The sequence below is a fragment of the Globicephala melas genome, chromosome 6 (assembly GCF_963455315.2).
Source record: "Globicephala melas chromosome 6, mGloMel1.2, whole genome shotgun sequence".
NCBI classification, from domain to species: Eukaryota; Metazoa; Chordata; class Mammalia; order Artiodactyla; family Delphinidae; genus Globicephala; species Globicephala melas.
In genome coordinates this window covers 99661398-99674035 of record NC_083319.1, presented here as the reverse complement: position 1 = coordinate 99674035, position 12638 = coordinate 99661398, and the positions used below count along the sequence as shown (strand labels likewise).

At 42.4% G+C, this 12638-nt stretch overlaps 1 protein-coding gene and 1 pseudogene across 2 annotated transcripts in view; one reads left to right on the top strand and one right to left on the bottom strand.

The window, feature by feature from the left end:
* LOC115840139 (tripartite motif-containing protein 3 pseudogene) lies at nucleotides 1-5146 on the top strand (annotated as a pseudogene).
* A 3017-nt stretch (nucleotides 5147-8163) lies between these two features.
* SLC39A14 (solute carrier family 39 member 14) overlaps nucleotides 8164-12638 on the bottom strand; it is a 47576-nt gene continuing 43101 nt past the window's right edge. For both annotated transcript variants that reach the window (XM_060301253.1, XM_060301254.1), the window contains one exon: nucleotides 8164-11521. In XM_060301253.1, the coding sequence (XP_060157236.1) occupies nucleotides 11375-11521 (147 nt within the window). In that variant the 3' untranslated portion in view covers nucleotides 8164-11374. The remainder of the gene's footprint in view (nucleotides 11522-12638) is intronic.

Sequence of the window (12638 nt, the reverse complement as noted above, 5' to 3'; positions counted from 1 at the left end):
ATGGCGCAGTGGGTAAGAATGCAGGGGACACGGTTCCGAGCTGTGGTCCGGGAAGATCCCACATGCTGCGGAACAACTAAGCCCGTGCGCCACAACTACCGAGCCTGTGCTCTAGAGCCTGCGAGCCACACCTACTGAGCCCACGTGCCACAACTACTGAAGCCCACCCACCTAGAGCCTGTGCTCCGCAACAAGAGAAGGCACCGCAATGAGAAAACTGCGCACCGCAATGAAGAGTAGCCCCCGCTCGCCGCAACTAGAGAAAGCCCGTGCGCAGCAACGAAGACCCAACGCAGCCAAAAATAATTAATCAATTAATTAATTTTAGAAAATGACTCTCAACACGGAAGTGTTGGCAAGGATGGGAGCAACTCTCCTACATCGCTGGTGGGAGAGTAAAATGCTACAACTACTATGAAAGTTTCTTGTAAAGTTAAATATACACCTACTCTATGATTCAGTAATTCTACTCTTGGGTATTTTACCCAACAGCAATAATTACCCAAAGAGTAGAATACTACTCAGCTAATAAAAAGGAAATAATTACTGATGCATGCAACAGTATGGATGAATCTCAAAAACATTATGGTGAACAAAAGAAACAAGACAAAAAATAGTACTTACTATATGATTTCATTTGCATAGGAAAATGGTTAAATGAGGTATGAAATTGGATGCAACAATATGCATTATGCAAAATCATACTTTAGATGAAAAGATATTGGCTATCATGAGAAAAGCCTCAGGAGATAACGAAAAGTGAAAAAGTACAGTATGGACCCCATATTATTAACAGAGAAGCTAACGTATGCATAAAAATACTAGAAGGAAATATTAATATGTTCACTCATTGAATAAATATTAATTAGGTGCCAACTGTTCCAGGCACTGTGCTAGGTAGTAGGGTTACAGTGATGAACTAAAATCAACACAGTTCATACCACCATGGAGCATTAGCTGGTGAGGAAAAAACTGTTAACAGTAGCCATCTCTTGGTGGTATGATTAAAAGTCACTTATAAAAAACAATTAATTTTCTGTATTTTACAGATTTTCTATGGTGAGAAAGTATTACTTTATAACTAGGAGAAAAAAATATTTAAATGCTCTTTTCTTTCAAAGGCCTGTTGTCCACGCCTATTTCCAGTAGCATTAAATATTCATTTGGGGAATTTTCTGAGAGACTTCTCTGATCAAAACAAAACATCTAGAACCACTCAATGAAAATATAAAAAGAAGAAAACTCTCATTAAGCTCCCTTCCCAGACAATTTTTTTTAATGAATAAGGCTTAAATGCACTGGTGGTGGTGGTAATGTTTTTAGTCATCACATCAATAGCTCCTGGCAACAACTGGAGTGTTCTATTTCACTCAGCTTGTACACGTATCCACCTGGCCTGGGTCAGCTGCATTTTCATTTAATTGATGAACTTGATTCTCTTTCCTTTTACTTTCTGCATTGGTCAGAATTGACTACTTAAACCATCAAGCTTCATGCTAAATTGGCAATTCTACTAATTTCTTCAAATCTAGGTTTCCATGTTACAGGGCTTGTGAGACTTGCTATATTTCCTTATGACACTCCCTAAGCACTTCATAAACCTTAATTAATGACTAACTCTTCTGAGAAATAATTACGAATGCTTTTAATTTAACAAAAGCACAGGGAATCCTAGTTTCCACTGTTGTACAAAAGTAACCTGGCTTCAGTTTCTATGTGTATGAAGCCATTAAATATTAAACTTCTGTGTTAAATGCAGAGAACTGCAGAATATTTTTTAAACTGCAATAAAATAGCAAAAGGTATTTTATAGTGTATAATCTCTAATTTTATATGAAAAAGCACTACATAAATGTTTTTATTAGTAATACATATTGTATGGACATTGTATACTATATTTTACTCATATCTTCCTATGAGTGCATTTAATTTTGATTAAATTACCTCAGAATGGACTCGTCCCACCACAGTTGAGGTCTAAAAAAAATTAGCGGCTCCATATTAAAAAAATATTTTTTTTTGCAATTGGAAAAACATGGCCTAAAGCAACATTCTACCAATCATAGCCTGATATCAAATTTCTAATCTCTTTAGACTTTTTGTGTTTTGTTTTGGCTTTGCCGTGTGGCTTATGGGATCTCAGTTCCCTGACCAGAGATTGAACCCGGGCCCTCAGCAGTGAAAGCGTGGAGTCCTAACCACTGGGCGGCCAGGGAATTCCCCCCTTTAGACTCTTGTAAGTAAAAAATGCGAATGAAAGTTTTGCTGACTGGTAAATATATATTTACAGGTTGATATTCAGGCCATTTGGGGGGTAATATGCAAACCTCTTAACAATGTGTTATCCCTTGGTCTTCCTGGGAGAACACAATACTGTAACTGTGACAAGGATTGGGGAGCCCCAAAGCTGCCATCACCCCCTATTACTTTTGTTTAAATCCTTACGAAGTAGGAGAGAAAATGGTGGCAGTCATTACTGGCTACATAATACAGTACAGTCTAAGAGAATAGAATTTAATACCTCTCTCATACCTGGGCTCCAGCATTCCACAGGTAAGATGCCATAGGTAAACGTCACAGGCATTCATCAAGTTGCTTGGGCCACAAATTTAGAGTTGGGGGCCAGGCAGAGAGGAAGGCTCAATCCCTCACACACCGTATCCTGTAAACCTACTCCCCCTACAGTCCATTCTTCCATACAACAGATCTTTCTCAACTTAAGTCTGATTTTTATCATTCCTCTGCTTAAAACCCGCAAGTGTCTCCTTTTTTCCTGAAAGTGGTCTACTTCTTAGTAGACTTCTGTCTACTTCTTTGAACTCAGCTCAAACCTCTTCCCTTACATCCACTACAATTCAGACATAGTGGCCTTGTTTATGCTGTATATACTGCAATTTAACAAATTTAACAAATAACCTCAAACAGACCAAGCTCATTTCTGTCCCACAGCTCTTGCATTTGCTGTACCACAGGGTTTCAAATCATTCCCTCCCCATCCAGGTCCCAACTATAAATGAAATAAAGGTTTTGAGTATATTTTTAAGTGCTTTGGGGTATGTGTGAGAAGTGTGTAGGAAAGCATATATTTTTCAGTTTCTCAAAGGAATCCAGACAATAAAATGTTAATGACCACTGGTATAGAGTTTTAATTTATAAAGCACTTTCTTATACATTTACTTCTCATTACGTTTATGCAGGTAGATAGTAGAGAAATGATCATTTCTACCTCGTAGATAGACATTGAGGTGGGAAGAGGTTAAACATATCAGAGTTCACACAGCCAGTCAGCGATGGAATTGACACAAATCCATTCTTTTGGACTCAAAATCCTGTGCCCTTTTGGCTGAAGACCAAGACAGAGTCCATTCTTGCTTATCTTCATTTGCTTCAAAAACATCAAAGTTAAACACTTTTCTAAGGGCTTTCTTATTTAAATTAGCTTATAAGCCTGCATTAAAATTTTCAATGAAAAAAATTTTATCATCAGCTAGATCAAGGCAGTTTTCAAGCAAAAATTTAATGTATGAACAAAGGAATGCAAGAGTTTTCTATTAAGCTAAGTAGAGCATAATTGGGGAAATAGCTTTGCAGGAATAAATTTAACACATCTTAAAACCGAATGAAAATAATGTTGAGATCTCTAATGTTTAGCTTTTACCTACCCTTCTAGTTAGCATACACAACTGAACCATCTATCCTGAAAAATCAATTTAATCTAATTTTTTTTAAAGTTAGTTTTCCCAGAAAAGAAAAATCTAAATTTAATCTCTTTCTCCTGCTCATGCAGTTTCCAGCAGAAATGGGATAGGGGGGAATCTATAGTATTTGGAGAATTACCACAAAATATTTAAACCATGTGAATTTGGCAGCAAAGATATTTCGTCTCAAGGGCCATGCCTGTGTAATGACCTATATGGGAATCTAAAAAAGAATGGATATATGTACAGCTGATTCACTTTGCTGTACAGCAGAAACTAACCCAACATTGTAAATCGACTATACTCCAATTAAAAAAAAGGGGAGGGCATGCCTGTAGGATACAACCAGACACCAGCTTCAAAAGAGCTTCCTTCATTAATCTCGAGAACTTAAAGGGAACACGTCACTTGAAAGAATTTCCTATTCTGGGAGGATACAGTAGATCAAAGAGACTTTTTTCCTTCCTTATGAGCATCTATAATTAAAAACCTAATCTTCTATTTTAAGGAAGAAAAAAATGTGTCCTTTATTGAATTAGTTGTTTTCTTTTCCTTAAAACCCACGAGGTTAACGTCATGTTTTGGAAGGAATTTCCTTTTAACCGGTCTGGGTGTCATTCTTAGATTTTGGTGCATATAAAAATGTTAGCCTAGCAGCGTGTCTGCCTGGTATCTTGGGACCTGCCACCTTCCCTGGACAATGTGAAGCCCAGCACCCAATCCCCACCGCCTGCAGAGGCCCAGCTGCACACACAGCAAGGGCAGCAGAAGGAAGGACAGCCTGGAAGGGAGAAGCATGAATCCATCCACTTACAGGGTGTGTCCACAGCTAGGTGCAGGCAGCGATAACCATGGTACCAGGATTTCTCCAATGAGGACCAGTTCAAGTTCCACTATGGGGTTCGAGGGCCTCCCCTGGGCAGCTGCAGTGCCCACAGGTGTGGCAGTGGACACCAATGGAGACATTTTCAAGGCAGACTATGACAACCATTGGGTCAGCATCTTTTCTTCTGAGGGCAAGTTCAAGACCAAGATTGGAGCTGGTTGCCTCACAGGCCCCAAGGGAGTAGCCATAGAAGTGAATGGACATATCATTGTGTTTGAGAAGTTGCTGCATCTTTAACTTCTGGCCCAGTGGCAAGCTGGTTGGCCATTTGGGGGGCCATGAGGCCACTGACCAACACTTTGCAGGGCCCCATCTTGTGAACAAGAATGAGATTGTAGCAATAGATTTCCATAACCATTCCATGAAGGTGGACGGGGCTGGCAGAGTTCCTCTTCAGGTCTGGCTCCCACAGGAGGGCAACGGGCAGTTCAACGCCCCCACAGGAGTAGATGTGGATTCCAGCAGCAGCATCCTTGTGGCTGACCAGGGCAGCGTGGCACCCAGGCGTTGCATGGCTCTGGGCCCCTCCTGTCCTCATATCAAGTCTGCAGAGCCATCGTAGCACCCATGGAGCCTGGCACTGACCTCCGATGACCTCGTCGTGGTGGCGGCCTATGCTGGTGTCAACGAAAATAATCAATTAACAATCTATAATAGGAATAGAAGAGTTCTTTTGAGCCAAACTGAGGACTACAGCTTCAAGAAAGCATCTCAGATAACTCTGAGGAACTGCTCCAGAGAAGCATGGTTTTCAGCAGTTTTATATGTTGTCAGAACAAAGAACATTAAACAAGTCAGGGATACATTCCTTCAAGGTTAAAAAAAAGATCAGCACTACACAGCGAGTCAGTGTGACCTTGGCATCAGGGAAAGGAGTCTTATCATTGAAAGAGTATCAGCATTGGCATCCCGGGAAGGGAGACATCTAATCTTTACTTTTAACATGGACGTTCTTTACTTTAGGCCAATGTACCCTTTTCTTAATAATTGAAGCAGATGAGGCCTATGCTACACCTGTAGCTGCATGGAGGCCCGGCCTAGCTCACGCAGGGATGTACCTAGGGGTGACTGGACAAGGGGATCTGGCCAGAATCTGGCAACCCTGAACGTCGGTTGTCGGCATGGGTGCCCTGGTGCCTTCCTCTTCCCCATCTCCCAACCCCAGGGTTGCTCTTTATTTACTCGTTTCTCACTTTTACTTTTTTTTTTTTTTTTGCAGTACGCGGGGCCTCTCACTGTTGTGGCCTCTCCCGTTGCGGAGCACAGGCTCCGGATGCGCAGGCTCAGCTGCTATGGCTCACGGGCCTAGCCGCTCCGCGGCATGTGGGATCTTCCCAGACCGGGGCACGAACCCGCGTCCCCTGCATCGGCAGGTGGACTCTCAACCACTGCGCCACCAGGGAAGCCCTCGTTTTTTGCTTTTAACTGGGTGGGCCTAGACTGTGGTCTCAATGATGTCTGCAAAGCTTCCCCCTACCCTTTTTACACACCTCCCCCGTCCCCTCAATCTGCTCCCCACTCCCCCAGCCTGGGGCGGAACAGCCTTGTACTCCAGGGCAAAAGGCCCTCTGATGATCTGTTTGCCACCCTTCACACAAAGACAGCAATACCCCATCTCTCTTACGAAATGAGTTCACACAAAAAGCCAAATGTAGGACGACGTGTATTTTAAGAGCACATTTCACATTTAGAATTACCTCATCAAAAAATTTCTTTCCAGGGGCCTCTGCTAGGAATTTCCTGATGGTTTTCTATTACATATGTGTATTTATGACAACCTGTGGATTATTGCCTAAGTTCATTCTTAGGCAACCTCAATAGAGAAGCAAACCACAGATGGAGAAAAAAAAAAAAAGAAATCCAGAGCCTCATGGAAGAAAGAACTACTTCTTGGCTTCTGATTTCCAGAATTAGAACACTTTTAGGTTATTCCTCAATTATAACTGATGCCACTGTTTCGGGATCCCATCCACTGCTAGGGTCAAAGATTGCTGTTATACAGAAAGGGTAGTCTAACTCCCTTCCTTCATTTAAAATAAACCTTGAAGAAACATCTGGCAAGAATTGTGATGTTGAAAAGAAAAATATTTTTTTGGCTGACAGATCTAAACACACTTAGCTGTGAGATGATAAGGACCTATGGATCTTTTCCAACCACTATTTAAAAAAAATATTTAAATGGACTATAATTCAGTTTATTTCAGAAGGATGAAAAGGATTCACTTCTGCTGGGATTCAAACCTATCATCCTTGAGAAGTCCACATGTATCTCACTAGATCATTAAGAGTACAAATATCTTTAAAATAGATGAGCATTTTGTTTTCCCACAAATCAAAAACCCTGTGTCCACGTTTGGTGTCTTCATTATTTCTCGAAATGGATTTTGCTCAAATCAGATCTCAGCATCACTGAATGGTAAAGAAGAGTGTGCAGAAGCAACTTGATAGGAGAAGGGCATTCACCTTCTACCAAAAATGTCCTGAATGGCTTAGCTGGTTAGCAGTATCACAAAGAGATGGCTGAGATCAAAGTTTTAATCTTCTTAGTGACCTGTTTACTCTGCTTAGCTCTATTCTATACTGGCCACAAATTCACCTCTCAAATTTCTGTTTCTAAATAAAGAAGGACCAGGAAACAAGGCATTAGCAAAACCAGCACCAAAGACAGGAAAACACAACAGGAACTGCTGCCAGTGGAAAAGGAGCCCTTCCATCAACACAGAACTTGCAGGCATTTCATTTCGTCTTTTCATTCATTCTTTCTGTGTGGCAGGTGCTGGTATCACAGAAATAAACCAGGTGTATAGCCTCTACCCAGAAGGAACTCAGTTTATAAAGAACAAGAGCGATTACAGTGCAAGTCCAGTAACTGAGGTGTGAACAGGGAGGCACTAATCCCAGCCTCTCCAGAGGTGGCACAAGCCGAACCACAGAGTGACTATCATTTTGAACAGCTGTAGCAGACACTAGTCCAATATAGTAGCTACTTAATGAAATTTAAAATACCAACAGGAGCCACTTAATATATTATTCTTGAGTTTTAAAAAAATGGGAGGACTGAGCAACAGGCATTTGGGAATCTCTAATGTATGTATTAATAAAATGGCATCAATTCTTTTACTCTACTGCTCGTTTTTGTGGTCGAAGATAAACAGATCCCTGGCCCTTTGAATGAATTGGAATAAGAACAGGTTTAGAATTTTATTTTAAGTCTCAGGACAGAACGTTTCCCTGTAAGACATACAGGAGATGTGGTTTAAATGAACCGAGTGTATTCTTCAAGTTTCAAATCATGGATTTATACAAGTGAAAACAGTGTGACAGAAAGCTCTTCTTAGGAAACACCACAGTTCTTCCATCACTGATGAAGTCATGGGCCCCATTAAAAGATAAGTTAATCATTTAAAGTGAGTATGTTATGCTATCTGAGGTTCCTTCTAAAACCCCTCTCCAAATGTAAGCTGGACCAGTAAAATGAAGCTTTATAAGTTAGTAAGACACCACCCCCATCTTGTGTTCAACAGTCTTCATTACACCCACGTTATTGCCAAAGATGACACTTGTGATTCAAGTTATAGAATATAGCTTTATTTATAGAATCTTACAAATAAAAACATTTACAGTCCACATAACTTAAGTTATTTTTTTTCTAATTTATCCTCATAACACCTGAGTTATTTAAAAAAATACTGTGATGGAATTGCAGAACTGTAAAAGGAAGTATGAATAATAAAAATCTAACCTCTCTCTTTTGCAAAAATCAGACAACTTTTCGGTTTTTTTTTTTTTTTTTTTTTTGCGGTACGCAGGCTTCTCACTGTTGTGGCCTCTCCCGTTGCCGAGCACAGGCTCCAGACGCGCAGGCTCAGCGGCCATGGCTCACGGGCCCAGCCGCTCCGTGGCACGCGGGATCCTCCCGGTCCGGGGCACGAACCGGCGGCCCCTGCATCGGCAGGCGGACTCCCAACCACTGCACCACCAGGGAAGCCCAACTTTTCGTTTTTTAAGCAGATTTCCAACATATTACCATATTACCATCTCCACATTACCATGTGGAAAAGGACTTACTAAAAACAGGTCTTAGGATACTCGAACAGAGAAGCCTTCTTTTTAAAACCCAGGGTGAAGGACCAATGAAGGAAAGACCTAAGTTGACACTAGACACAAAAAACCTTTGGGCAAGGACAGAAGGCAACCTGCAAGCCAGGGTGAGGGTGAGAAGCAGCAGAACACCTGCTCCTGGGTCACTGCTCCTGCACGTGACACATACTTTCCTTGTTATCCTTAATGGGAGCTGGTCCACGCAGGGAAAGGGAGGGTGAAGATGCTAATGCCAGAGGTGAAAAAGGTCCTCAGAACTCGATGCTCCTCAGACTTCTAATATGTACAAATGCTTAAAACAGCAAATCCAACACTTCAAAAAGAAATGGCCACATTTTCAATCGAGGAAAATCTGTTGCCAATGGCAACACATAATCAGTTGCACGATTTCAGTGTCTCCACCCCTAAGCTCAAACTAGGAGTGGCCTCTGGACCAATTAGTTTGAAGAGAATTTCCCTTTGAGGCAGCTGTCTGTGAAAGGAAAGTTAGCTCTTAATATAGGTGTGCATGAGAAGGGAAGGCACTCTGCTACTTCATATTTTAGTTTTTAATTTGCTCAAGGTTACATTTTTGAGCTCTTCTCCTAAAACTAGAAACCCACTAACTCTTACTTAGGATTCTACTCCAAGAATATTTGTAATGAATGACAGATCTATAGGGGATGCTAAAATTATAAATTTAATACATCCATGTGAATTAGGGGAAGCAAAATCTTCTGAAGTCCTAAGGTTTGAGTTATTTCCTGCTAGCTCCTGAAAGCAGTTTGAGGGACATCAAACAGAAAAGACAAAGAATTGTTTTAAAACAGTAACAATGACAATAATGATGACAATATAAAAAGTTAGATCCCAACATTCAAGGAATTGGTTCTTTGGTAAAAACTGGACCATAATCCTACCAGGAGTCTGTCCTGATAGTTCACCTAGAATCGTGAGAACTGAGTTTTCCTCCTTCTTCTGCCCATTCTCAAATCTATCAAAGTCAACAGGCAAGATGAGAAAAACTTATAAAGCATCACCAGCGGTTTTCCCACTCATGTTCTTTTCAAGAATAGTCCTGGTTTGACGGATGTTTCCCAAGGGGTGGGGGGAGGCGGGGAGGGGAAAAAAGCCAGAGTAGATGCTGCTTTTAACTACCATAGAATGGAAAGTTTTCCTGTCAGAACGGAAAAACTAACGGGTGGTGGTGACGGACCAGGACTCGTCAGCCACATGCACAAGTCGGTTTGCGAACACAGCCCCTGGGCTGCGACTGTGGGCACCACTGAGGAAGGCTTCTGGAGAGGTCGGCTCCCCAGAGTGGCTAAAGAATCTCACATTATCAATATGATAATAATAAAGCAATTCACCTAGTGAACCTGGAGATTAGCTCCCCTCGAAGCCAGAGCTCTGACGAGAGGGCTCCACAGGGCCGGCGGCTGGCCTATGGTCTCACACACAAGTCTATCAATCCGTTTTTCTGAAGAGAGTTAGAGCAATTCCTATTCAGTTCAATACAGGATTCGCCCTTGCTTGTTTGGGGTGAGGGAGAAAGGGGGAACCCCAGACGGTGCAGCAGAACCCATGGGTCCTCTATTCTGCAAACCCCAGGGATGCCCCCATCCAAGCTCTGGATCTTCCATCTCAGAGTTCTATCACTGTTACTTATGGAATCAGTAAACCCTAAATGTTGCCTGCGCTGATTCCGTTTCTGATTAGCCTTGTCAAGAAGACCACAAGCTGCACTCCAATTCTGTAGGTCAGCTTGCCACCTGTCAGCACAACTGTTGACCAGGGAGGTAAATCTGTGCAGTCTGCCCTCTGACACGGGCACCGTCAATGTGCTTAGAATATGCTTCCAGGGAGTCTCCCGGGAGATGGGGGTGGAAATCACAGCAAAGCCAACGCATTTCTCACAGGTCTCTCTTCTCTGCCCTCCAGTCTGCCAGTGTTCATCCAAAAGGAGGGGAGGTTCAGGCAACAGAACCTACCTGCTGGCTCACCTGGACGGCCACGAAACACCAGGGGCAGAACCGGTGCCAAGCATCCCAGAGGGAACAGGTAACCACCCTGACAAGACACACACCCCCATCTCAGGGTGATCCTTGCCTCTCCCTCCCGCCCTTCTCATCTGTTTCCAGCTTTCAGTTCTCTTTGAAAGAATAGGCAACTGAACAGATTTTGAAAGAATAAGAGGGATTCCTGTCTTCTATACCTTTTCTGTAAAAATAGGCGGATTCGCTTAAAAATGGGTCACCTTGAGGCCGAGGAAACACATTTAGATTTGTGGGCCCCAAACTATAGCTTCACCTCCTGATATTTCTAGCCAAGTTGTGAGCCCTGGCTATCTTTTTGCATTGTCGGGCAAAGGATTCAAAAGGTCTCAGTGCTGGTTGGAAGAGAAAGAGGCCAGGGCAACCAGAGAAAAAAGTTAAGTCTTGTCTTTTAAGCTGCATTCAGTTCCAGAATCACTCTGAGAAAGAAGAGGAAAGGGGGAGAGGCACTACCTAGAGGCTGGTTACCAGGGCAGCTTATTCCTAGGATACAGCATTTTAAAAACAGCTAACATTTGAATGCAGGGATACAGTCTCCATGTCACAGTTTTTAATAGAACTGCCTCTTCCGAGGTGCTTCCTGGATGAGGAGTCCTCGGGCCAGGGATCAGCGGCCAAGGGCCCGACTGCCAACCCCGCCGGCTCCTGGCAGGGCCCTACCCGATCTGGATCTGTCCCGAATACATAGTGAGGACCAGCATGATGCTGAAACCAGTCAAGAGGCCCACGTTCTGGATGACAAAGGGGATCAAGACACTGCCGTTCCTTTCATCCTCTTGGCAGACCTCATTCATCTCAGGGAACTGGGGAAGAAGAAAAGAACACGAGAGCTGCAGTTCCTTTCTTAACCTTTAAGTGCAGGACAATTCAGTCATATGTATATTACCTAACAATTATTACAACATTTACTATTATTACATTTTTGCATTATAAGGCCACCACAATCATTAGTATAAATATATGATTATAATAGTTATAATTAAGATATATAATATACGATTGGTTTACAAAGAAAATCAACAGCACTAACTTCTAGAACTTAAACGTTAGAGCCTTTCTCCAAGGTGGTTACCACTACTTTACAGCTATGGAAGTGAAACAAAGTACGACACGTGCATGTAACCCTGGATGTGTTTAGATGCGGACTAAAAATAACCACTCTGCTAAAAATTACTGTGATCTTTAAAAACACATCAAAAGGTCTTTTTGCTATCAGAATGTTGTCGCTTGTTTGGGAAACTCAGCAACCATGTAAGGGGCCAGAGAATGGAACTAAGCATTGCCGTGACTCAAGGCCTCTTGCTGCTTGGCCAGCAAGGCAGGTGACAAAAATACCCTAACCCCAGGGAGGGCCACCCACCGGAGGAGAGAATCTAAGATGTTTCCATGGGCTGAGGATGGACCATGGTGGTCAGTGCTCTCATCATCTCATCAAAAATACTACTTTCCGGGACTGCTCTGCTGCCGCAGTGGTTAAGACTCTGTGCTCCCAGTGCAGGGGGCCCAGGTTCGTTCCCTGGTCAGGGAACTAGATCCCACATGTCACAACTAAGGAGCCCGCTTGCTGCAACTTAAGACCCAGCATGACCAAATAAATAAATAAATATTAAACAAAAACAAAAAACTGCTTTCCGAGGATATGGAAAATAATTCATGCAAACCTGCCAAAGAACCGTCATGCCAACAAGGAAGGAAATCAACCTTGTTAGTTATAAAGATGCAACAAATCAGGTATTAAACTAGCAAACGCAAAACTACTTAAACGGTTATACCAAACGTTAGCGGGTACGATGTACACTTTCAGACACCACTAATGATGTAAATTAAAGGAGGGTAAGCTTTTTAGAAAGCAATTTGGCGATACATATTAAAACCTCAAACCACGCATCCCTTCTGAACCAGCAATTCTTGTTCTGGAGA